The 26,395-nt window shown below is 38.4% G+C and overlaps 2 protein-coding genes across 2 annotated transcripts in view; one reads left to right on the top strand and one right to left on the bottom strand.

Moving 5' to 3' along the window:
• The window catches only part of PALMD (palmdelphin), a 47,993-nt gene extending 44,797 nt beyond the window's left edge, over positions 1–3,196 (top strand). Inside the window, exon 8 of the mRNA XM_039228441.1 lies at positions 2,840–3,196. Coding sequence (XP_039084372.1) covers positions 2,840–2,883 — 44 coding nt within the window. The 3' untranslated portion in view covers positions 2,884–3,196. The remainder of the gene's footprint in view (positions 1–2,839) is intronic.
• Positions 3,197–15,265: 12,069 nt separating this feature from the next.
• FRRS1 (ferric chelate reductase 1) overlaps positions 15,266–26,395 on the bottom strand; it is a 43,577-nt gene continuing 32,447 nt past the window's right edge. The window contains exons 9-16 of the mRNA XM_039228420.1: positions 25,309–25,422; positions 23,133–23,245; positions 21,210–21,296; positions 18,725–18,822; positions 18,235–18,293; positions 17,289–17,432; positions 16,126–16,187; positions 15,266–16,042 (exon numbers count right to left, since the gene is read on the bottom strand). Coding sequence (XP_039084351.1) covers positions 15,950–16,042; positions 16,126–16,187; positions 17,289–17,432; positions 18,235–18,293; positions 18,725–18,822; positions 21,210–21,296; positions 23,133–23,245; positions 25,309–25,422 — 770 coding nt within the window. The 3' untranslated portion in view covers positions 15,266–15,949. The remainder of the gene's footprint in view (positions 16,043–16,125; positions 16,188–17,288; positions 17,433–18,234; positions 18,294–18,724; positions 18,823–21,209; positions 21,297–23,132; positions 23,246–25,308; positions 25,423–26,395) is intronic.

The following is a 26,395-nucleotide window of genomic DNA, read 5'->3' as shown; positions in this document are numbered from 1 at the left end:
CAGAGAGAGAGGGAGATACAGAATCCAAAGCAGGCTCCAGGCTCTGAGCTAGCTGTCAGCACAGAGCCCAACACATGGCTCGAACCCACGAACCGTGAAATCATGACCTGAGCCGAAGTCGGATGCTTAACTGACTGAGCCACCCAGGTGCCCCTTAATGGGTTTTTTTTAAAGATGCACATCATATTGACATATGCCCTCACCCCCAGGGGGCATCCCTATACATAGGATATATAGCAACCTATGCAGTTCCATTTCACAAGCACCACATCGATTGAGCTTCTCCCCTAAAACTGCAAAAATGCTTACTGAAATACTTGAAAATCCATCATTTCAGTCAATTCCTTTATTCATGGTATAGGTCACCTACTAAATATAAATATTCTTAGAAGGCATAATAGTTAAGAATTACTAGTCTCTTTTAGTGTAAATGTTGTTACGAGAGCTTTATCTAAGAGCAATTTTGAATTTGGAAAAGAGCATAAAGTGGAGATCCAGATGTCTTAGTCAAAACTTTTGAACAGGTGAAGTCATGACAAGAAAATTCAGCAAAGGCCATTGGCTAATGTAAATATAAAACGGTCATGCTCTAAAGTATAGTTTAATGCCAGACACATCCACCAATGAGTGGCCCCAATACACTTTTAATGGGACTCCCCTACTGTTCCCACCCAATAGGCAGCTGGCTTTCTTTGATAGTCCTCGCCAACCTATTCTTGTACTCCTAGGCCTAGTCCCCTCTTAGATATCTCAGCAGCACTTTAGGATGACAGAGGTGGGGGATCTCAGCCTCAAGGGATTCACATGCTATTGGTGTCAAAATTGCTAACCTGCGGCAATCACTAGGAGCCAAAGAATACTGTGAGTAAGGAGGCAAGCTCTCTTCCACCAAGTTCAACCAGTCAAAACTACATGTCTGAATTGCTGTAGGGAGAGGAAGTAAAGATCAGAAAAGAGCAGAAAGGAGAAATAAAAAGGAGAGCTGATGATCCAGATTTTTTTACCTGCTACACCTTCCTATTGTCAACATGCTCTGGCCCCACACATCCACTTGAAACTCACACCATCTACTTGCCATAGGCCACAGGAAAAATAGCAGATGGTAACAATCTAGAATTATTTTTTTCCCTCAAGAAATGGGACAGTGAACTACTGGATTACCTCACTCCTGAGGATGTCCACATCCAGGATATCTTTCAAGAGCTTCACTGAATGTCCATGGCACAAAGGCTGTGCCTGATTTACTGAATCTCAAGTTGAAGAGTAATTATAAAAAGAAAGACTTTGTCCCTGCCTGAAAAGATACCTTTAAAAATTCCCTTAAAATGGACTTTTTCCTGCTCTCTTTTTTTCGTATGGCCAAGGTAGAGGGCCATAAAACCCAAGAGTAGAAAACATAAAGCCTTGCCTTCTGCCTTCATTTCACTTCCTGCTATCGAAGTACAGCCTCTCCTTAGGCTTCACCATCCAACATCTCCTAGCAATAGAGACCATCTTCCTGGCTACAGAGCAAAGGGAGTTCTCTCAGCTATTCCTAAATTCAAGGAAATATTCTTGACCTTGACACTAGAAATGGTCATTCTCCTTATGGTTCCATGGGAAATAATGCTCCTTGACTTCATTTAAATGAAAACATTTCACATAAGTAGAATAGCAATAAAAATGATCAGTCTTTTTACAGTAATGGATCCCCCATCACTTCTCATATTTGTGAAAAATAGCTCCTTAGAGATGGGGTCATTTCATTTGTTAATAGACAACTAATATATGGCCGGAAAATGAGAGAATGTCTTCCCTGTTATATTTTTTTCATTAAATGAAATCTTGCAATAAGTTAAATAGCTGGCCCATGGGACATATTACACACGAATATAATGATCAGTGCCTTGAAAGCATCTTTCAATTTTTGGAACATGACTGAGGCAGTATACTCTAAAGTCCTAAATATTAGGACATGATCCCAGAACATGAGAGCAGTGTTATGAATTCTAAATCTATATTAAAAAATGCTTTCTACTTCATATTTATTATTAGCAGTAGAATATGTTCAAAAAGTATATTGTCATTTGAAAGTAGATCTTTTTTTTTTTAGTTTGAGAGAGAGAGAGAGAGAGAGAGAGTGCAAGTGGGGGAGGGGCAGAGAGAGTGGGAGAGAGAGAATCCCAAGAGGGCTCTGCACTGTCAGCTCAGAACCCATTGCAGGGCTCCAACTCATGAACCATGAGATGATGAACCAAGCCAAAGTCAGACACTTAACCTGAGCCACCTGGGTGCCCCAAACATATGCTTATAACGTATCTTGACAAAGATGTAATTTTATAACTACTCCAACTCTTGATTAGTGGTTCACATTTTTTCACTCACAAGAAATTTGTTTTTGTCATTCTATATCCAAGGATGGAGCCCCTTGGGAAAACCAAGTTTGATGGCTTAAAAGATAATTCATGGTTGAATTACTTTTAAAGAATTTTTATTTTTAGTAGTGCATAGCTCAGAAATATGCACAAAACATAGTCATTGACATATAGAAATTTATCTAAGGCTAATAGTGAAACTGTGCACTAATCCTATATTTACTCAATTTATGCTGTGCTTTCCCTACTAATTTTTCTAATCTTTATAGAAATAGGTTCCTTCTAGTTCTGAACCTGCTTCAGTCCTAAGTTAACCATAGCTTATTATTTCTACTATCTTTTTGTGCTACTAAAACAATGCTCACATTATTGGATAAAATCATCTGAGGTATGTTTCAAACTTTCCTGCTTTCTATGAAATGGTCATTTAGAGTAAAAACTAAAGCTTTTTTTTTTATGACTCTCTATTTTTTTCCCATTTTCAGCTTTAAGGATGAGAATGGCAAAACTGGGGAAAAAAGTTATCTGAGAGGCGTACCCTCTACCCAAACATCCTTTGAAGAAGAACCTATGAAACATATGCCAACTTCTTGTCTGGATATTTTGTTTCTTTTTCCTAAGACTCAAAAAAAGTATAATTATAGCCATATTAAACCATGTGGATGGATAAGCAGTAATCATTATTTGTGAAAAATTCCAAAAAAGCTAGGGAGAACAAATGCTTAACATTTCCAGTTACTTGACACAATTCAGTGCAGGGGGGGAGAAACCAGCATATTTTTATTGTATTGATACCAAAGCATTTCTAATAAGAGTGTGTTAAATTTAAGAATAAAGTTATTTAAAATAGCCTGACTATATTCTTTTAACTGACATGGTAATTCTGCTAATACAAAAATTGAAAGGAAGCCATTGCCCCTCATCACAGAAATATTCATCTTCAACTCTAACAAGTAAACATGATATCCCAAATCAAAAAGGCATTAAGACAACTGCATCCTTCTAAGGACCTGTTGATTTGGTAGAGACTTCAAACTCTTTGCATCCATCCCAAAGGTGCATGCAATAATTATCCTCATATTTTGGGACTAGATTTGTAGCATCTTGATAGTGCTCATGACTTTGTACATGATAACTGACACGTTCATTTTTCTTGAAATATTCCCTTTTCTTTCATTTAGTTCAGTGTGAACTCCATGGTGCAATGACTGATTATGACCTATGACTACTGGATGGAAGACTTCCCATATTCTCAAAGAATACAAATCTAGTCTAATGTTTGACCAATCCTTGTAAACATGTTAGAATCCTAATATTAAAACTTGTTAAGAATGTGTACAGTATGTCATTTCTAAGTATTCTTGCCAAGATGTTAAATCCTAATTTGAAGAATACTCCTAAGCCAATTCTCTCCTACTCTACATTATTGTACTGCCCTCCATCTAATATTCTCAAAATCCATCCTCACACATCTTCCCCTGGATCATACCAGTGCATATTACCCGGGTCCTACAAGCCCTTCAGTGAATAGTCTGTTTCCTCTCAGGGCAGAAACCGAATTTCTCTGGTGAGGCTATGATGAGACCTTATCTTGGTCACTGGTGTGGAAGCAATGAGAGGTGGAAGCAGAGGATCGTGATGAGGACAAGCTTAAACCTGACAAACATCAGCCTCAGATGGATTGTTTCCAAGGGGCAGTTGTTCTAGCAGGAGAGAGCTCCTCTCATGGAGGTGGAATCTGGGAATTCTGGAGGTTCGAATTTCAGAGACACTTGATACAAACACCCTATCCAATGGTCCCATCCCTTCCCTTTCATGGCTCTGAGTTTAGCATAAGTGACTTGTCAAATGCGCACATTCTTTTGTTGGTCTGTCATCCTTGTGATTAAAGCATTGATTTTTTTTGTTTGTTTGATTGTTTGTACACAAGTGTTCATTAGAACACTGCCCAGCACCTAGTAAGCAATCAATAAAGAATGAATTCATGAATGGTTTGGAAAGGAAAAAACGTAGTCTGCAAGGAGGGACTGTGTAACACCAGCTGGCCTCAGGCAACATGAGCCAGAATCTGGCCAGCAGATCTCTGGTCCCTTGCCATAGGGCATGGGCCAGTGCTAGGGCACAGAAGTAGCCCAGCATGGCCAGAGGATACAGAAGGCTGGAGCCGGTCTTTTACCGAGGGGTGAAGCTGGAGTTGCAGTGGAATTGGCTGCCAGGTGGGCACAGGAGGCCTGAGTACAAAGCTGAAGCTGGTCAGTCCGATCAGCTGAGTGAGACTGTACTATCCCACAAATCAAGCCACTGACTCCTTTGCTCAGTGAAAAGGAAGAAAATCTGAAAAATGGGAGTGAGGGGTCTTTTTGCAGCTATTGCCTCGCAGCAGCCCTCCAGCACCCTCTACTGGCAAAGCCTAACATTGCATCAACTGGCAAAGGAGAGATGTGTAGGGGGTCAGGATTACAAGGCGGGGCAAAAGATGGATTTGGAGATGAAGCATTAAATGATGAAGATAAAGAGGAAGCCTTGGGGCGCCTGGGTGGCTCAGACGGTTGAGCATCTGACTCTTCGTTTCAGTTCAGGTCATGATCTCATGGTTGGTACGATCAAGACCCATGTCCACCTCTATCCTGACAGTGCAGAGCCTGCTTGGGATTCTCTCCCTCTACCTCTGACCCTCCCCTGCTCTCTTTCTCTCTCAACATAAACTTTAAAATAAAAGATGAGGGGCGCCTGGGTGGCTTAGTCGGTTGAGCGTCCGACTTTCGCTTAGGTCATGATCTCGCGGTTCGTGGGTTCGAGCCCCGCGTCGGGCTCTGTGCTGACTGCCAGCTCAGAGCCTGGAGCCTGTTTCGGAGTCTGTGTCTCCCTCTCTCTCTGACCCTCCCCTGCTCACGCTCTCTCTCTCCTAGAAATAAATAAAAAAATATAAAAAAATAAAATAAAATAAAATAAAATAAAATAAAATAAAAGATGAAGTATTACACCCACACAGTCACATAGTCCACCCATTTTTCTTTTTTTTCTTTTTTCTCCATTTTTTTTTTTTAATTTAGGCTTCATGGCCAGTGTGGGGCCCAAGCCCAATGTGGACAACCTTGAGATCAAGACCTGAGCTGAGATCAAGAGTCGGGTGTTTAACCAATTGAGCCACGCAGGGTACCCTATTCCACCCATTTTTCTACTCAGCTTCCAAATTTATCCTTCCACACATTTGAACATTTAAGAAACCAAAAAACAACTGTTTCCATCTAATAAGATGCAGCAATCGTTTATAAAAAGATTTCACCCTCTCCCCAAAAGGAGGAGACACACACTCTCAAGAGACATTGTTTCCACAGCTAACTACATTAGACATTATTTTTAAGAACAGTTTTATATTAACAGAAAGATTGAGAAGATAATACAAAGTTTCCATATACTCCACACCCAATGACTAATTTCTTACATTAGTATGGTACACTTGTTATAATTAAATGAATCAATAATGATGCATTATTATTAATCTCATAGTTTATTCGTATTTTCTTAGTGTTTACCTAATGTCTATTTTTTTGTTTAGGATCCCACACAGAAAACTACATTACTTTATTCTTAAATAGTTTATTGTCAAGTTGGTTTCCATATAACACCCAGTGCTCATCCCCACAAGTGCCCTCCTCCATGCCCATCGCCCCCTTCCCCTCATCCCCACCCCCATCAGCCCTCAGTTTGTTCTCAGCATTCAAGAGTCTCTCGTGGTTTGCCTCCCTCCCTTTCCCCAACTATTATTCCCCTTCTTCTCCTCCACGGTCCTCTGTTAAGTTCCTCCTAATTCACCTATATGTGCAAACATATGGTATCTGTCCTTCTCTGCCTGACTTATTTCGCTCAGCCTAACACCCTCAAGTACCATCCAGAAAACATTACTTTTAATTGTCATGTCTACTTAGGCTCCTCTTAGATTTTTGTTTTTTATAACCTTGACAGTTTTGAAAATTACTGGTCAAGTATTTTAAAGGATGTCCCTCTATACTCTGGTTTCTCTTCAGATCACATAAATCTTTCTCCTTTTTAAAGGATGTTCCTCTGTTGCAAACTGTTTGATGTTTCTCTCATGATTAGACTGGGGTCATGAATTTTGGAGGAGAAAGATCAGAGGTAAATTGCCATTTTCATCACATCATATCAAGGGTACATACTTTCAATAATTTATTACTGATGATGTTGACCTTGATCTCCCAGCTAATGTGTTTGTCAAGTTGTTCCACTGTAAAATTATTATTTTATCCCCCTTTTTATACTGTATGCTTTCGAAGGAAATCACCATGAACAGCCTACACTCTTAAGGGAGTAGAGAGTTAAGCTCCTTCTCCTTGAATGCAGAGTATCTATATAAATCACTTCAAATTCTTTTGCATAGATTTCTCTATTCTTCCCATTTATTCATTCTTTTCAACAATTAATTTAAACCAGTATGGTCTCATGAATGTTTACTTTACACCTGAGGTATAATGCAATTCAACACAATTTGCTGCTCAAATTGTTTCAGTTTGGGCCATTTCAATTGGCTCCTGTATGCCTTTGATGTATGCCCATAAATGTTTTGAACGTAAGATGTCTTTCTGTTTCATTAGATCTTTAGTTTCTCGCAACAATACTTTATAGATTTCAGTGTACCAGTCTTCCATTGCCCCAAAATTTATTACTATTATAAATATTATATTTTTTTTTAAGCAGGCTTTCTGCCTCGTATGGGGCCCAACGCAGGACTTGAGCTCACAATCCTGAGATCAAGACCTGAGCTGGATCAAGAGTTGGACACATAACTGACTGAGCCACCCAGGCACCCCATTCCTATTTTATTCTTTTTGATGCTATTGTAAATGGAATTGTTTCCTTAAATTCACTTTCATATTGTTCATTGATAGTGTTTGGAAATGCAACTGATTTCTGTATACTGATTTGGCATCCTACAACTGCAACCTTCTTGAACTCATTTATTCTAATAGTTACTGGATTCCTTAGCATTTTCTACATATCAGATTATGTCACCTGTAAAAGGTGATATTTTTACTTCTTCCTTTATAATCTGGATCCCTTTTATTTCTTTTTCTTGCCCATGCTAAAACCTCCAATACAATAGTGATGCAAAGTGGTAAAAACAGATACTCTGTCTCATTTCTGATCTTAGAGGGAAAATGTTCAGTCATTCACCATCAAGTATGATGTTAACTGTCAGTTTTTCTTAGATGATTTTATCAGATCAAGGATTTACCTTTTATTCCACATTTGTTGAGTGTTTCATATCATGAATTAGTGCTTCTCTTTAATTTTGGCAACCTTTTCTTCATATGTTTTGAAGTCTGTTGGTAGGCACATACATATTCATGACTGTAGTGTTCTTGATGAATGAATGCTTTAGTCACTAAGAAAGGTCTTTTATCTCTGATAATACTCTTGGCTGGAAATGAATTTATCTAGTACAAACACAAATATTTCAGTTTTCTCATGCTATTTCATGGCATAACTTTTTCCACTGATTTGCCTTCAATCTACCCACCTTTATATTTAAATCACATCATGGGTTTTACATTCTTATTAGTCTGACATTCTCTGCTCTTTAATTGGAATATTTCAATTCCAATTAATTAAAAATTTAAATGGAATGTTTAATGTTAATTATTAATATGGTTGAGTTTGGGCCTATTTTATTATTTATTTTATTATTTTGTTTTATTTATTTGTTTTATTATTTGTTCTCTATCCCATTTTTTCTTCCTTAATTTTTCCTTTCTTACGTTTTTAAGTTATTTAAATAATTTTAGAATTCCATGTTAGTTCTTCTATTGGTTTTTTATATATCTCTTACTTTTTCTCTAGGAATTACAATATGCATTCTTTTTGCATTAGAATTTAGAACTTACTGAGAATTAACACTGTATAATTTTAAATAAAATGCAGACATCCTGCGACCATATGTCTATTACCCCTTGTCATCCTTTACACTAACTTGTTATTTTATTATATCCATAAATATTTTCTTAGATTTTTTTTAATGTTATATTTATTTCTGAGAGAGGGAGAGAGAGAGTGTGAGCAGGGGAGAGTCAGAGAGAGAGGGAGATACAGAATCTGAAACAGGCTCTAGGCTCTGAGCTGGCTGTCAGCACAGAGCCCAATGCGGGGCTCGAACCCATGAACTGTGAGATCATGACCTGAGCTGAAGTTGGATGCTTAACTGTCTGAGCCACCCAGGCACCCCTCCTTTTGCATTTCTTATAGGGCAAATGTGCTAGCAACAAATTCTCTTAGCTATCTTTCATCCAAAAATGTCTTCACTTTGTGCTAAATCTTGAAGGATTTTTTTTCCAGATAGAATTCTTGTTGACTTTTTCTTTCAACTTTAAAGATGTTATTCCACTCTCTCTAGCCTCTACAGATTCCTATGAAATGTTAGATGTTAACCAAATCCTTGCTTCCCTATATATGTAATCCTTCCCTTTTCTCTTTCTCATTTCAAGATTTGCTCTATGGTTTTTACTTTCAAAAGCATGATTTAAAAAATACACACACACACACACACACACACACACACACACACACATTGCTTAAGTTACTTTCCTGCATCATGAGTCAGTAAAGTTAATTTTTTAACTTTTAGCAAATTTGGGAATTTTCTAGTCAGTATCTCCTCAGATTCTCCTCTCCTTCTTAGATAATACCTAAAACTGTTATCATTTAACAGGTCCTTAAAACTCTGTTTAATTCTTTTCCAAAATTTTTTCATTCTTCTCTTAAAACATTAGACCATATCTACTGATCTATCTTCAAGTTCATAATTCTTTCCTCTGTCATCTCCATTCTGATATTAATTCCTTTCAGTGAATTTTTCAGATAGTTTTATTTCTTCAGCTCCCCAATTTCTATATGGTTTCTACTTCCACAAATCTTTTTTTTTTTTTAATTTTTTTTTTTAATGTTTTATTTCTAGGAGAGAGAGACAGCGTGAGCAGGGGAGGGTCAGAGAGAGAGGGAGACACAGATTGAAACAGGCTCCAGGCTCTGAGCCAGCAGTCAGCACAGAGCCCGACGCGGGGCTCGAACCCACGAACCGCGAGATCATGACCTAAGTGAAAGTCGGACGCTTAACCGACTAATCCACCCAGGCGCCCCCCACAAATCTTTTTTTTATTTATAGCAAGTATATTTTCTTTTATATCATTGAGAACAGTTATAGTAGGTGCTTTAAAATCCTTATTTCTGTGCTTGTTTCAGCAGCACATATACTAAAATGCTTATTTCTTGGGGCACCTGAGTGGCTCAGGTCATGAATTCACAGTTTGTGGGTTTGAACCCCACATCAGGCTCTGTGCTGACAGATCAGAGCCTGAACCCTGCTTCAGATTTTGTGTCTCCCCCTCTCTCTCTGTCCCTCCTCCACTTGCGCTTTCTCTCTCAAAAATAAACAAATAAGATGGGGTGGGGGAGACGGGAAGGGGGTGATGGGCATGGAGGAGGGCACTTGTGGGGATGACCACTGGGTGTTATATGGAAACCCACTTGACAATAAACTATTTAAGGAAAAAAAATCCTTCCTCTTTAATCTGATCATATAAGAAGTCTTAAAGGTTGGTCTCCATTGATTATTCTTTCTTTAGAACATGGGTTGAAAAACTGTAGCCCACAGGCCAAATCTATCCCACATCCTGTTTTTGTATGTTTTTGTATGTTTTTGTATAGCCCACAAGTTAAAAATGGTTTCTTACATTTTTGAAGGATTGGGAAACAAACAAACAATAACAAAACATCATATATTCCACAGAGACCATATGTGGTCCACAAAGCCTACATATTTTCTACCAGGCCCTTTAGAGAAAAAAAATCAAACCAACCTTTTTCTTTGGAGAATAGGTCAGAATTTCCTGGTTCTTCTTAAGTCAGATAATGTTGGATTATCACCTGTACATCATAAAATATTAGGTTATAAAAATACTGGATTCTCTTATTTTTCTCCACTGGATGTTGCTTCTTTTGTTTTAGCAGGCAATTAACTGGATCAGACTACAAACTCTTTCTTGTGTTACAACTCCAATCTCAGGTCAGCTACTCATTTTCTTTGCTCTAACTGCTTTATGTTTGCTTCACGCACATGAACATATCTAGGGGTCAAGCAGAGTTGTGGGCAAATAGGAATTGGAATACCCTCTCTTGTATTTTCTTTCTAAAATCATCCTGTCCCTCCCCCTGACAGTGGCAGTTGGCCTAACTATCAGTCCTCTGGTTTCCTATGCACTGCCACCTAGCAGCACACAGACAGTTGACTACAACTGCCCCAAAGCTAAAAACTTGGAAAACAGGACACTCTAAACAATTTTCCTCCTCTGAGTATGGACTCCTGACCAGCATCTTCCTACTTCAGTTCACTTTCCAGGACCTTCAAGTAGCTACTTTCTGAAATTTACACTAGTTTTCTGAAGGAGACTCAGTTTGGCAGGATCTCACTCAGCCATTATTGGCATTATCAGCCAATATTGACAGTACATATTTAAAATGTACGGATTCAGGAAATTCTTATCCCAAGAATTTGATTACCATAGATCAGTGTCTGATTACAAATCAGAAATATGTTTAGGTCCTTACAGGAAACCCAGAGTACAATAACAATTTCTTTGACACATGAATAAGACATCATATGAAGATATACTTCTAAAGAAATGTTCTAAGATCTTTCTCTACCCTAAACTAGAGGTATATGACTAAGCATAAAATAAAATTACATTAACTTCTTTGATAATGAAATAATTTAAGCTGATATCAAGTTTACATGTAGCCAGCAAAAACCCTAAATCTTTCCACCAAAAGGTATAATCTAAAAGCAGTAATAAGACAAATATTTGTTTTACTGAGGTGAAAGTCACACAACATAAAATAACCACTTTACAGGGGACAATTTAGTGGCATTTCTTATATTCACAATGTTGTACAACTATCACCTCTTTCTCCAAAACATTTTCATCACTCCAAAACGAAATTTTATTCCCAGTACGCAATTACTCTCCGTACCCTCCTCCCTGACACCCAAGACCTTGGCCACCACCACTCTGCTGTTTCTGTGGATTTTCCTATTCTGGTTATTTCATATAAGTGGACCTTTTACATGTGACTTTTTACTTACTATAAGGTTTTGAAGGTTCATTCACATTATACCATGTATCGGTACCTCACCCCTTTCTATGGTTGATAGTATTCTCTTGTATGTATGCACCACAATTTGTTCATCTGTTGATGGAAATGTGAGCTAGTTCCGCCATTTGGCTATTGTGAATAGTGCTGCTATGAACACCCTTTTCTTTTTTTTTTACTGTGGTAAAAATATACATACCACAAAATATACCATTTTAACTGCTTTGAGATGTACAATTCAGTGTACTAAATATTAAATATTCAGTGTTATGCAAGTATCACTACTATCAATCTCCAGAACTATTTCATCTCCCAAACAAACTCTGTTAAAACACTAACTCCCCATTCCTTCCTCTCCCTCAGTCCCTGAAAATCACCATTCTACTTTCTTCTCCATGAATTTGACAAGTCCAGATACTTCAAATACATACAATTATATAATGGTTGTCCATTTACACCTGGCTATTTCACTGAGCATATTGTTTTCAAGGGAAACATCAAAATTTTTTATGAAACAAAAATATACATTTCACATGTAAAAACAACTAAAGTTTAACACTGTAATCAAACAGCAACAACATCATCAACAATGTGTACAAAGAACCTTTTGCTGGAATCACTTCATTCATTCGTCACAACTGCCCTGTGAGTGGGCTTTACAGATGAAGAAATGAGCATCAGGGAAGATAAGTCATTTGCCCAAGGACAGGCGGCTTGTAATACAAACACGCATGCGCAGGTCTTCCAACTCCATCCCCAAACTCCCAGTCCCTTGGAGCTGACAGGATTGGCTGCCTCCTAGCCCACTACCATGCCACTTGTAAGGACGGTCAGGAGTCACCCATGTGGAAGGAAGAGCCAAGGAAGGCTCCAAAGATGAGGAAGATCTTGAGACAGAACTTGAGAAACTAGCTTTTGCTAGAAAGAAGGAAACAAGTGGGCATCCCAGGCATCTTCATGACCATCAGTGACCTGGGTACTGGGCAAAGAGAAAAGAAGCCGGAAATGGATAGGAACAGTGTGTATCCTAATCAAATTTGAAAGAATCCTATCTTTCATTCCCATCTATAATGGATTATCTTAAACAAGAACCTTTGTTCTTTTTTTTTTTTCCTGCTTTCCCAGAGTACGTAGATAAATACAACTTCAGCCAAAAGCTACACGTGCCCCTAGAACTTCTTAGTTGGCAACAGCTGCCAGTTGGCATCGTCGATTTACACTGCATCCTGGACTAGAGGCAGGATGTGGAGGGGATGAATATCACTTCACACACATTACAGCCAAAACCCTGATAGAAACTAAGTAAGCGCTAAGGTGAATTCATTTATTTAATTACTTACGCCATAGGCTACCTTTCCCTTTAAAATTTACTTCCACAAAGAATAATAAAAGCAAAAAGCAACCTCAGTTGGTGAATGCTTCCCAACCACAATTTTCTAGAATTTGTTTCTTCACCTCCCCCCAAAACATAATTATTTTCATGTTATAATGGAAACCATCTTTAGAAAGAAAACTTAAAAAAAAGTTTTTTTTTCCTGAGAGTCGGTGCATGTGCAGGGGTGGGGCAGAGGGAGAGAGAAGGCGCCAGTGAGCCAGGGGAAGAGGGGGAGAGGGAGGGGGAGAGGGGCAGAGGGGGAGAGAGAGAGAGAAGCAGGGCTCACCTGAAGTAGGGCTCCTGCTCAGACAAAGCGAGGAGCGGGCTCACCGGAAGCGGGAAGCGGGGCTCGTACTCACCTGCAGCAAGGCTCCTGTTCAACCAAAGCGTGGCGCGTGCTCACCGGAAGTGGGGCAGAAGCTCGCCCAATGCAGACGCTTAACCAACTGAGGCACCCAGGTGCGCGTGCGAGAATTTTAACCAGGCTCCACACCCAGCACGATCTCACGGTTGTGAGAGATCATGATCTAAGCCCAAATCGAGTCCAACGCGAACGTTTAAGCCACCACCCAGACGCCCTGAAAGTTACGATTTTGATCACAGTTTGGAGCAACACTGCTGAAGACCTAAAGGCATTCAGTGTTATCACTCCTAGCAAAGGAAGTTAAAAAAAAAAAAATGTTTATTACAAAAACAAGAACTGATGACAGGAGTGAAGAATAGGCATTTTTCAATCCGTGGATATTAATGATTCATAAACAGAAAAATCATAATTTCGAATTAATAGAATGGCATTAAGATTAAATAAGAAAAGGGGCGCCCGGGTGGCTCAGACGGTTAAGCATCCGACTTCAGCTCAGGTCATGATCTCACAGTTCGTGGGTTCGAGCCCGGTGTCGGGCTCTGTGCTGACAGCTAGCTCAGAGCCTGGAGTCTGTTTCAGATTCTGTATCTCCCTCTCTCTCTGACTTTCCCTTGCTCATGCTGTCGCTCTCTCTCAGAAATAAATAAAACATTTTTTAAAAAGATTAAATAAGAAAAGACTTTTTGGGCAACTCTATATATTAATTGATGATATATCAAAATAGTGCCAAAAGGTGAATCAATGAAAAAGAAAAAGTTGAAATATCTTAGCCTCAGTGCTGGAAATTTAGTAAGTCCACTTGGTTGAAAATTAAACACAATAGGTTCATTTTTCCCTTAAAAGAATTTTTGTCATATACAGAATATAATTCATTAAAAGTTTATTAACTTTTAAGCCCCTTATAATTGAAAACTGGAGGAAAATATTTTAGTATACACTTTTCTATACGATTAATAAAGCTATTGAAAAGGAAAGCTATTGAAAAGGAAAGTTTGGACTGTAAGTAGCTTGGCACTCACAAACCATGAACACAGAAGATTCACATCTCAACCCTAAACTATTTATGATAAACACCTATATAAGGAACAAAAGTAAAACTTCAAAATCATTTTACCCAATACAATAGGTACAGCTAAGGCTATTATTAACGCCAAATACAAATTAGGTCCTTAGACCAAGCAGAAACTATAACATAATCAGAAAGAACACCTAAAAAACAAAACATGCCTTCTTAACTGGACTGTCCAGTTTTGTTTATTTCCTCTGCTTAAGATAGTTATATTCATTACAGGGTCAGATGAATGTAAAGGGAACTATTGAGCAATTGTTACAAATAATCATGATTAGAAAACAAACAGAAAAATGTAACCAGAAAAAATAATAACAGTCCCTAGTTTCAGTTTCTAACTCACAAACCCAACCCCCTTGCCCCCACAAAAAAGGCAGAAACTTTACAAAAACAAATTAAGTGTTGGCAGAATCAAGGGAAATGCCACTCCATGGTTTTATCCAAGTACTAAAAACGAGCGACAGCACAATGTAACAGGAACAAAACAGTACTTTGGTATTATGGTGCCACCCGCTGGCTAGAAGTCCTCATAGCAGACAGGAAACCCAGCCACTAAAGAGATTAATGGAGTAGAAAGGAAAACAACACTGACATTCTAATTCATTACAGCATCAGGAACTTCCAACAAAAAAGAACCACCCATATTATTTATTACCACAGTGAAAGAAAGTAACTGTTGAGTATATTTACAAGGGTAAAGTTTATTAATTTTGAAATACAAGTCTACAATCTCCAAAAGCTAGGATTTGAATCTTAGTCAAAATAATTAACATATAAAATGTCATTTCAGCCTTGTAACTGAATATATAAACAGTCTTTTTTTCTAAATACTTATTTATTTTGAGAGAGAGAGCAAGCAGCACAAACGGGAGAGGCAGAGAGAGACAGAATCCCCAACAGGCTCCATGCTGTCATCACAGAGCCCAGTGAGGGGCTTGACCTCACGAATTGTGAGATCACGACTCGAGCTAAAATCAAGTTGGATGCTTAACCGAATGAGCCACCCAGGAACTCCTATAACTACAGTCTTAAGCAGAAGATGCACATTTGCATTTTGTTGCTAAGAAAGAAATTATAATATTCACAATATAATTAAATGTTAATACAATGCTAGCCCCACCTCCACCTTTACCAGAGAAGTAACAGAATGCATAGAAAAAAGGACATGTCCAAAAAACTGGAATGAAAAACATAGTTTCACAAAAAGTCCTAAGAAAGACCATTCTGATAAACTAGTATAGATGTTTTCTTTAAAGTACCACAGCACCTTTATAGTCCAAAATATATTTATTTTCATCCAAATGACACCATTTCTGCCTTTCCAGACAGTTCTTTTCCTAAATGCTAACATCATAGAAAATATTTGAGAACCACTTCTCCTCAAGCACAACCTTCCTTGGTTAACACTCAGAATCACACACAAAGGCTTGATATCCTTTTTAGAGTCCATAGGACTCTGCTGAAAGCTGATCCCTAAGGACCATACTTTGGAATTTCTCCACAGACATGGCCTGGTCTTCCAAATGAGAATTCAGGAATATGCTCCAGGCCATCAGTACGGCTTCAAGTTTCTTTGGCTTAATGATAATTATCATCTGGTCGGCAAAGCCAAGGTCTTTGTTTGCTCATAGATGATTGATTGCAGATAAGAATATGATGAGAAAAGTCACATTCCCACAGATGTAAACTGCTAACACCACCTTTTTGAAAGCATGCCCCTGCAAGAAAAAAATTGAGATATGAAAGAAAGAAACTGCTATCATTAAGGTTTTTGTCAGTAAGTGAGAAAAGAAGGACTTACTTCTGCTTCAGCTGCAGTAAATGACTGAAGGATCTGAATTCTAGCATCATCCAATATTTCAACTGTCAAGAACAACATAAGTTTATAAGTCCGGTCAGTATGCCAGTAAACTAACTCTCAAAAAAAAAAAAAAAAGCCCTGATGTGTAGTATTTGCTGATTTCGAGGGTATATATTCTCCCATTTCAAGCTACCAAATGTTGCAAACTTCCTGAATATGTAAGGCTCTCACAAATTGGGACAAGCTGGCTACAGCACACATTTGTCAGGGAACTTAAAATATGCCTCTTCTTCTGGTCAATAAACACCATTTTGAAGTCTTAACAAACCACATTTTAAGTACATTTGTATTTTAAACAGCAAGCTGTAATTCAGTGGTCATCAAAAACCTCATCTATGTGACCCTATCAAAGACCGAAAGTGGCAGCATAGATTTTTACCACTCTGCTCCGAAAAGCTCCCACATTCAAAGCAAAGAGGTTTTGTTTTTAGAAGGCCACCTTTACTTATCATTTAGGGGGTTGGAAACTAAATAAGACATAGCTCAGAAGCCAAGCTAGTTTAAAATATCACCCACTGTCTACTAATTTCTCCACTCCTAATGCCTATCGGTACCTTGATTCCTAATGGCCACAGGTATCTTTGCCACTAGGACCAAAATGGACCTTGCCACTAGAAAGCTTGGGTAAAGTAAGTTCTTCCTGGTTAGGCTGCCTAGTTAGCTAGCTATATATTATGCATATGGAAACCTAAGTGATAGCACACAGTAAATTTATCAAATAGGTAAAATCCATCTGCAGCTTTGCCCTCTGCTGACTTTGGGCATCTCTTCTTCCTCCATGTCTGGGTTCCCTCAGCTCCACGCATTCAGGATCCTCAGAGTGTACTGGCTTTAGACCAGCATGCAACATAAAAAGTACTTACCAAAAAAGACTTCTTTCCTAAAACCTAAAATCGTTCTCCTTTTTACTCACAAATTCTAATACTAATAAGTATAAAAAACAAAGGCTGGCTACTTCCATGAGTTCTAATACTGACTAATCATCACAGACATCTTTAGGGAGCTATCAAGTAAGAGTCAACCATTAGTATCTGGAAACTAATTACATTCCAAGAGTTTGTATAAAAGGGATTCTATGTAACATGGCTTTTTGAGCAGGCTACCTTTTCGAGAAAGTCGGTAAGCATGTATCTCCAGAACAATCTCAGTCCCAACGTGCCAGGCTACAAATCCAATCATTGCATAGGTTTTCCATGGGCTAGGAAGGTTCAGTCCTGGTAAATCCATTCCCAGGAACATTTCTGCCACTACATTTAGAAGAAAATATATATATTCAAATACAGTCACCACCAAGAGAGGTGATTATGTGTGTACATGTGTGTGTATTACATCAACTAAAACACAGTAAGAGTTTATGAGATGAATTAGATTAACACTTAAGATGAAATACTCTTTTTTTATTGTAAGACTAGAAATGGTACGATGGGAAATTATACTCAAGATCTACCAACTGTTTAAAAAGAGACACTCAATCTTTCCAAAAAGTTTTAAGTCTCCAATGTTGGAAGGGAGAAAAGTATGGAAATCACTGCTAACTGTACTCCTCCCTCCACGAAGAAGCCCCAAAGACTACAGAAATGTGAGAGTAGGGGGTGTCAGTTTAGGTATTTATTATATAAGGCATAAAAATATACTGGATAACCATACTTGACTTTTGACAATCACCTTCCCTGGAAGGCACCATCCCCATGGAAAGGATGTGCAGACAGCCCACCTCAGCCCACCTCACAAATGACCCTCAATATGAGCATTCAGCCATTAGCATAGCTTGCTTATTCTGCTGGCAAAGACAAATGCTAAAAAAAAAAATAAGTCTCACAAGGAAAGTTTTAATGCTGTTTTAAAAACCTTAAACTGAAAACTGAAATAATGATTTAAATAGTTACCTCTAGAAATTACTTTCTGGATTTCAATGTTTAACGCTGATTTCTCCTCAACAACCAATTACTCCAATTACTAATACATCTAAAAATCATTTAAGCCAAATTACAACTTGCAGTATAAACAACCAGCAATTATATACGAATAAGTGGCATCACAATTACTTACCTGCTATTATTCTAGCAGCTGTTCCCATACTCCAATGAGTCCAGTTAAACATTTGCCTTCTACCAAATAAAGAACCAGTCAGTACTCTCAAAAGAGACAGAACTACAATTAATTCCCAAGAGAATAAAAAGCATGCAATTTCCTTTATTGCTGGGAATTAAATATCTGAAATACATTTTAAAAACCTTTTAAAGTAAATATAATTTATCGCTGAATTTCATGAAGCACAAAGTATTTTCACTTAAAAGGGAATTAGTTTGCCAAATAATGTTAAGACCACTTGGGGGGCCTGAGTGCTTAAGTCAGTTAAGCATCCAACTCTTCAGTTCGGCTCAGGTCATAATCTCACCATTCATGAGATTGGGCACCACAGTGGGATTCTCTCTCTCCCTCTCTTTCTGCCCCTCTCCCATGTGCATCTGCACTCTGTCTCTCTCTCTAAAAATAAATAAATAAAAATTTAAAATTTTTTTTAAAAAGCTATAAATACCTTGGGTCATATAAAGGTGGCCTGAAGGCTGCCAGAAGAAGCTGAAGAACTGCTAAAACCATCACTATACAACCAAGGTGTGGGTGATAACCTGCGTACTGAACAAAGTTACATCATTTCAATGGTCTCAATCTCTCCCATCAGTTTAAATCCTCGCATTAAAAATAATACACACAGATGTATTCTTAGTGTTTTCTGTAGCTTAAACACTTACCACTAATAATAGGCACCATTCACTGAGTGCCTACTTTATACCAGGCACATACTTTATAGACATTATTACTAATGCTCACTACAATGCTGGACAGTTATCAACATCCCACTTTTAAAATGGGGAACTGAGGGGCGTCTGGGTGGCTTAGTCGGTTAAGCGTCCGACTTTCGCTTAGGTCATGATCTCGCGGTTCGTGGGTTCGAGCCCTGCGTCGGGCTCTGTGCTGACTGCCGGCTCAGAGCCTGGAGCCTGCTTCAGATTCTGTGTCTCCCTCTCTCTCTGACCCTCCCCTGCTCATGCTGTCTCTCTCTCTCTCGGAAATAAGTAAAACATTAAAAAAAAATGGGGAACCGAGACTTACAGATATCAAGCAATGTGTCCAATACCACGCAGTGTATAAACGGTGCTGGTGGAAGCCATGCAGAGTGCTGTGTCTCCCCCATTAGGATGTTAGATGATCACCAACACTAACCCAGTAAAGCCCACCTAGGACTAGTTAGGATCCCCATGTCAGGAGCAATCATCCCAATGTTTTGTGATTATTTGTTCAGACCTCTGTGTTTCCCTGAGATGAAGGTTCTATATATATGATTCCTTGTAACTGAAATGCTTAATAGAACCTTAGTCATTCAATGGATGCTGATTAAATTAATAACCTATAAAGCCATTGCATTAAAACCTTATCTCCTCTGTTCAGAATGAAGGTCTAACCTGAGAAAAAAACCTCAACAAAGTATCTCAAGGGTTTTGGCTACACTCCTCTCTCAGAGATGTTGTATGCCTGCTCAAAAGAGCAGACTGTGTTAGCACAATTTAGTACTTAGCACAATTTTTCCACTTAACATTTAAGAGAGAAACTAAGGCAATGTTCTAATCTGTGACATGTTTAGATTGGGGAATATTACAGTCTGTTGTCACTGACTGCCGTGCTTGGGTGGACTCTAAAATCTGTGATCTAGAAGAAGGATATAGTGGTTTCCAAGCCATGATAGGAAGCTTTGGTAAACAGGAACAATAAGCTGACAAAAGAACATTAGAAAAACACTTTCAAGCCATGGACTCACTTATGCACAGATAAAATGATAACCAGGACCATGGAGAGGGAGAGTGCCTCTACCTCATAAAACAACAGTAACGACTGACACAAAATTCTTGTATGTCTTTAGACTGTGCAGGGAACTATCCTAAGTGCTTTCAGCTAATTTAACTCTATTCTCAGAAAGCCTATGACATTGCTACTATACTATCTCCTTTATACTATCCTATCCATAAACTGCAAAGAGTGCAAACTACAGAGTTTTTAAAATAAGTGTTAACCCTTAACCCAAATACAGTTCATATCAGAAAACCTTCATAATTTCCTTTAAAAAAACAGGTCGACCAATCTAGAAACTACCCAAAAAGCGGGAGGGAGGTTTCCTAGTGACCCAAGATTCATCAGTCTTGACCTTATAGCAACAGCTCAAAGTAAAATACAGTAAAACCTTGGTTTGTGAGCACAATTCGTTCCAGAAACAGGCTTGTAATCCAGAGCACTTGTATAGCAAAGCGAATTTCAAGAGCCACTGGCTCAGAGGTGATCATGTGACATTCAGCATCGTGTAATACTTGTATTACAAGACACTGCACATTTATCAAGTTGAAATTTATTAGAAATGTTTGCTTGTCTTACAGAACACCCACAGAACAAGTTACTTGCAATCCAAGGTTTTACTGTATTAAATTTTGATATTGAGTTCTGACTGGCTGTAAAACTGGAAAAATTTAATGGAGCACAGGCTCTGACCTTAGGTATATCCCGTGTTCTCAGTAAGCCTTATTCCTTAATTCAGTAATTACTGAGGACCTACTATGTATCAGAATCTGCTCTGGGTGCTTAAGATATATCAGTGAATATAATAGTAAATATCCTGGCTCTCATGTAGGCTTAGTGGTAATCATAGTATGAGTTAGAGAAAACCACGTACAGATATATCACACTTTGAATTTTCACCGCTCCACAGTGAGAAAATTCACCCAAGCTATGTAGAATATATACAACATCTGATGTAGCCTAAAAAGTATATTTCATCACCCAGTAATCCACAATGACATCCTCACTCTGTCCCTGACCCCCAGCCATCTGGAATAGTCATCAGATGATTAAAAAAGGAAAGAAAGAGAGATGCATGCAGAAATATCTTTTTACCCATCATTTGAGAATAAAGCAGCAATCTCCTTGGTCATCAAAATGAATTTATATTAAACAAATCCTGCTTAAGAGATACTTACTGAACTCCAGCCTCTTCTGTAAATAAAAGGCAGAACAAAAGCAATGCAGGTGAGGGCAGTAGTAGTGAGCATGAGCATCCGATGTACCTGCAAGGGTGAAATGACACCATGAGAACAGAGTTAATCATGTATGTGAAAGGAGTTGGCGTAACTGTGGGGAAAAGATCACGGGGAGAGATTCACTAAAGGTATGCATTCGACTGACATCTAATCACAGTCTGCAGTGAGTTTTAAAATATTTTACTAAATGACTGAACTTTAAAGAAAATTCTAAGCCGCCATGCTCATCAGTCAAAAGCATTTGCCAAGGCTTCACCAGCACAGAGCAGCCGGAATAGATATTTCATACACAAAGCACACCTACTTGCCAAGTCTTAAATTTCCTTCCTTTATTAAGGACCAGTACCAAGCACAGTGCTCTACCGGACACAGTGAGATAGCAAGGAAACAGGACTATTGTCTCCCCACGAGCTTAGGAAACAACTGAGTAGATGAGAGAAACATATATGATATGTCAATTCATTGTCAATTCATTTTCATTGTCTGAAAACATTGAGAGTGGAGTAACAGTTGAGTATGCCAGGATAAATGGTGCAAACCAAAACTATTCCAGGGAAAGAAGGACATATAATCACTCTACATACCACATGATGTACACAGACATCATAGTTTTAAAAGCAGTGGAGAATTTGAATTGGTAAAGCGAAGACACAAAGAATATTCCAGTTGGGAATATCCACATGAGCAGATGAGAGAGAAACAGAGACAAAGACAGAGAGGAGAAAGAGAGAGAAACCAAAGGCAGAGACAGAGAGGAGCAAAGTACATAGCAGTAGTAAGAACAAATAAAACAAATTGACCCTGCCAGCCAATAGTGAGAAACGAGGCTAGATAAGGTAAGTCTTAAAGGCTACAAATTTATATGAATATAAAATTTCAAGAATACCCCTTAAAAAGTTAAAACTCTTTCAATAAAGAGTATTTTTTTTTCAAAAGCATACGTGTACATTCTATCTCAACACATACTCACTGATCTTCCACTATATGTGCAACTATCCCTTATGACACATGAAAAAGTTTGTTTTGCTTTGTTTTTTTTATTTTTTTATTAAAAAATTTTTTTAGTGTTTTATTTTTTATTTCTGAGAGAGAGAGACAGCGTGAGCAGGGGAGGGTCAGAGAGAGAGGGAGACACAGAATCCGAAGCAGGCTCCAGGCTCTGAGCCATCCGTCAGCACAGAGCCTGATGTGGGGCTAGAACCCACAAACTGTGAGATCATGCCCTGAGCCGAAGTCGGACGCTTAACCGACAGCCACGCAGGCGCCCCTGTTTTGCTTTGTTTTGAGGGGTGCTTATTGACTCTTGTCTTTCTATTATGAGACTGCCTCCTCATCCCATGCAAAGGGGCACCATGAAAAGGAACACTTCTAGCTCTTCTTTCCACCCACAGAGGAGATAGATGATCTTGATTAGTGAGCAAGGGACAGTCTAACACTGATTAGCATCAACCAGGACAGACCCCTGCTATTTCTTTCTTCTGTTCTCCTATCCTCCTAGAATCATCTATATTCAGTGCAGGAAGTGAATGCTCTTGCAGGCTCTCCCCTCGGCCAACAGACATGTAAGTCAGGATCTTCTGTGTCCCAAAGTCTGTATTACAAAGGGATGCGCATGGCCCTCATACATTCTCCAATCCAGCCTGATCCTCATAAAACTGTCTCTATTTTGATCTCCATCAAATATCTTATTGTCTATTTTCAGTTGGTTAGGAAACCAAAGGGCAAAATGTAGAAATTATTAGGATTCCCAAGTGACAACTGTAAACCACAAAAAAAGAAAAAGAAACACACATACTACATATGTTTTCATGTTGCAGTGTTTAAAAAATATGGAAATTGCATTAAGCTTTTTCTTCCACCTACCTGAAACCAACCTGCTTGACCAAAGAAAGGCTTTGACCAAACAGGTTTGAAGAACCGAGCCATGAGCACACCTATGCTAACGGTAGTCATCCATGCTACAAACATTAAAGCACCTACGGGTGAGAAAATAGAATGGTTGACATCACAAACCAAGCTGTTTCCTAAATGACCAAGCCAAGTACTAAGAACATAGAAAACAACGAACAAAATACATTCAATGAATGTAAGCATAACCCAAAAACATCCCATATTCCGCAGCTTTTACCACCACCACTACTACTTCTAATAGCTAACACTTCTGTAGCTCCTACTGTGTGCCAGGCACTGCCTCTAAGTGCTTCACATGTATTAATCTAATTGATGTTTACAACAATCTCATGAAATAGTTATAATTATTATTCCACTTTTGCTGGTTGGGGAGACTAAAAAATAGTGAAGAGAAGTAAGTAATGCCTAAGGTTACAAAGTCAGGATTCAAACCCACTCTGGTTTCAGCAACTATGCTCTTTTTTTTTTTTAATTTTTTTTAGTGTTTTATTTATTTCTGGGAGAGAGAGAGAGACAGCGTGAACAGGGAGGGTCAGAGAGAGAGGGAGATACACAATCTGAAGCAGGCTCCGGGCTCTGAGCTAGCTGTAAGCACAGAGCCTGACATGGGGCTCGAACCCACAAACTGTGTGATCATGACCTAAGCCAAAGTTGGACACTCAACCGACTGAGCCACTCGGGCACCCCTCAGCAACTGTGCTCTTATCCATTACCCTAAGACAGCCCTACTGCAGGTATCTCAGCATCTTCTCGCTTCTCATGCCAAAAAACAATGAAAAACAAATAGGCATGTTACATGTGAATCCAATTACTGTCAATCTGGAGCTACTACTAGAAGCAAACTATCAATAATAAAGTTATTCTCAAGATTAACTTGAGACATGTAAATGATGACATTTATTGAAACTCTACGGAAGGACTAATTCTGGAGAATACGAAGGAAATACACCAAATCAGGAAAGATGGCCCCACCCAATACTACTACTTAAGAATAGTATACTATACACGACACTATTCCCCTACTTTTAAATCCCATCTTTTCAAAATAAAACGGGCTACTTTTCAAATGCAGTCAACTTTTATCCGTAGAACCAGAGCCTTGTGTTTAGACTACTGCTCTTCCGACGTGGTTAATTTCATCATTTTAAGGATACAATATTTACATACAGCACTGAGTGATGTGTATACCCTCAAATACTTTGTACATTATTCATTTCAACAAAACTGTATCTTTGAGACTAAATTACTATTAAACAATCAAAATCACAAAGCACTCTTCTATTATGAGGCTTTATTTTATTTATTTTTTTTTTTAAATTTTTTTAATGTTTTATTTATTTCTAGGAGAGAGAGAGACAGCGTGAGCAGGGAGGGTCAGAGAGAGAGGGAGATACAGACTCTGAAACAGGCTCCAGGCTCTGAGCTGGCAGTCAGCACAGAGCCCGACGCGGGGCTCGAACCCACGAACCGTGAGATCATGACCTAAGCGAAAGTCGGACGCTTAACCGACTAAGCCACCCAGGCGCCCCGATGAGGCTTTATTTTAATAAACATCATAATTAAGGTCTCACAAAAATTAAATTGATTAACTTAGTGATACTTAACTCTGGCTATAGTTAGAAACAACTAGGGCACTCCTGAAAAATTATAGATGTCTTAAAAGCTCCATTAGTGGCTTTAATGTGCAGCCAGAGTTAAAACCACTGAATGATCCCTACTCTCTAGTTTTAATAAAAATTTGCAAACATTAAGATAGACACTGCTACCTGCAAATGTTAATATTTGAACATAGAAGATTTATGAAAATTTTGCTAAATTATGACCACTACTGGGGCGCCTGGATGGCTCAATGGGTTAAGCATACAACTTCAGCTCAGGTCATGACCTCACAGTTTGTGGGTTTGAGCTCCACATCAAGCTCCCTGCTGTCAGTGCAGAGGCAATTCGGATCCTCTATCTATCCCTCTCTCTGTCCCTCCCTCATTCCCATTTTCTCTCTCTCAAAAATAAATAAACATTTTAAAATAAATAAATAAATTATGGTCACCACCATTCCTAATCCAGCCAGTACCAAGTCATCAGGTAAATTTATTCCACAGAGTAGAATAATGCTATCCCAGTAACTTACCATGAGCCTTCAGAAGGAATAAAGAACGGGAGCCTCCCACATTCTTTGGATGGTCTATCACATTATGTTTCTCATATGTAATCAAAGGTTGCTGAGAATGCTTATAAATTCGACCTGAAATTTTAAAAAAAGAAAATGAAGAAGAATTACTTCCTCAGGAGAGAAGGAAAAGAAAGACAGTGGCATGGCATAGACACAAAATTTCTTAAGGTAATAAAAAATGAATTAATATTATCAGAGATGTCACTCATATGCAAAAGCCACGTAAATGTATATTCAGTACATGTGATCTTCTTGAAAAAGTTAAAGAAATAATTTAGCCAATCAAGAGATAAATCAAAATGAGAACTAAGAATGGAGAAGTTATAGGGTGCCCAGGTGGCTTAGTCGGTTAAGCGTCTGATTCCTGATTTTGACTCAGGTCATGATCTCATAGTTTATGAGACTGAGCCCCGTGTCAGGCTTCACACTAATAACAGAGCCTGCTTGGGATTCTCTCTCTCTGCCCCTCCCCAGATCATGCTCTGTGTCTCTCAAAATAAATAAATAAACAAAAAAGAAAAAAAAAAAAAAGAACTGAGATTATGGTAAAAGAGCTGGGGGTATGCAAGAGACCAGTCAAACACTGTGTGAAGTCAAAACGATCCCTGATAATATAATCAAAAATCACTGAAAATGTAATTCTTGAAAAATACTACATAGTTTTTAAAAATCTGGAGTCCTAGACTAAACTAACAGAAATTGAACCTGGACAAAGGAAGTGGAGAGAAGACAAACAAAAGCATTTTGATGCTGTATTATTTGGCATATGGTCAATTCAGACTGGGTCTGACTATCAGACCAAAGTCCTAAATAACAGTGGTGTAAACAAATTAAGGATATGTTATTTATTATGTATAAGATTAAATATATGAATGCACAGGATTATTCAAATTAGTTTGATATGTGACTATGTATGTGTGTGAATCTAAGAATCTATCCTACAGAAATATTCCCCTTTCAACCAAAGAGATAATGTACAAAAATGTTTGCAAAAGGGGTTTTTTTTTTCATGTTGGCCAAAAAAAAAAAAAAAAAAAAAAAAAAA

Source organism: Hyaena hyaena, unplaced genomic scaffold (assembly GCF_003009895.1).
Source record: "Hyaena hyaena isolate Hyena2069 unplaced genomic scaffold, ASM300989v1 scaffold_32, whole genome shotgun sequence".
In the NCBI taxonomy this organism is placed as follows: Eukaryota; Metazoa; Chordata; class Mammalia; order Carnivora; family Hyaenidae; genus Hyaena; species Hyaena hyaena.
The sequence above is the reverse complement of the archived record's forward strand: the minus strand, read 5'-3'. Positions and strand labels throughout refer to the sequence as shown.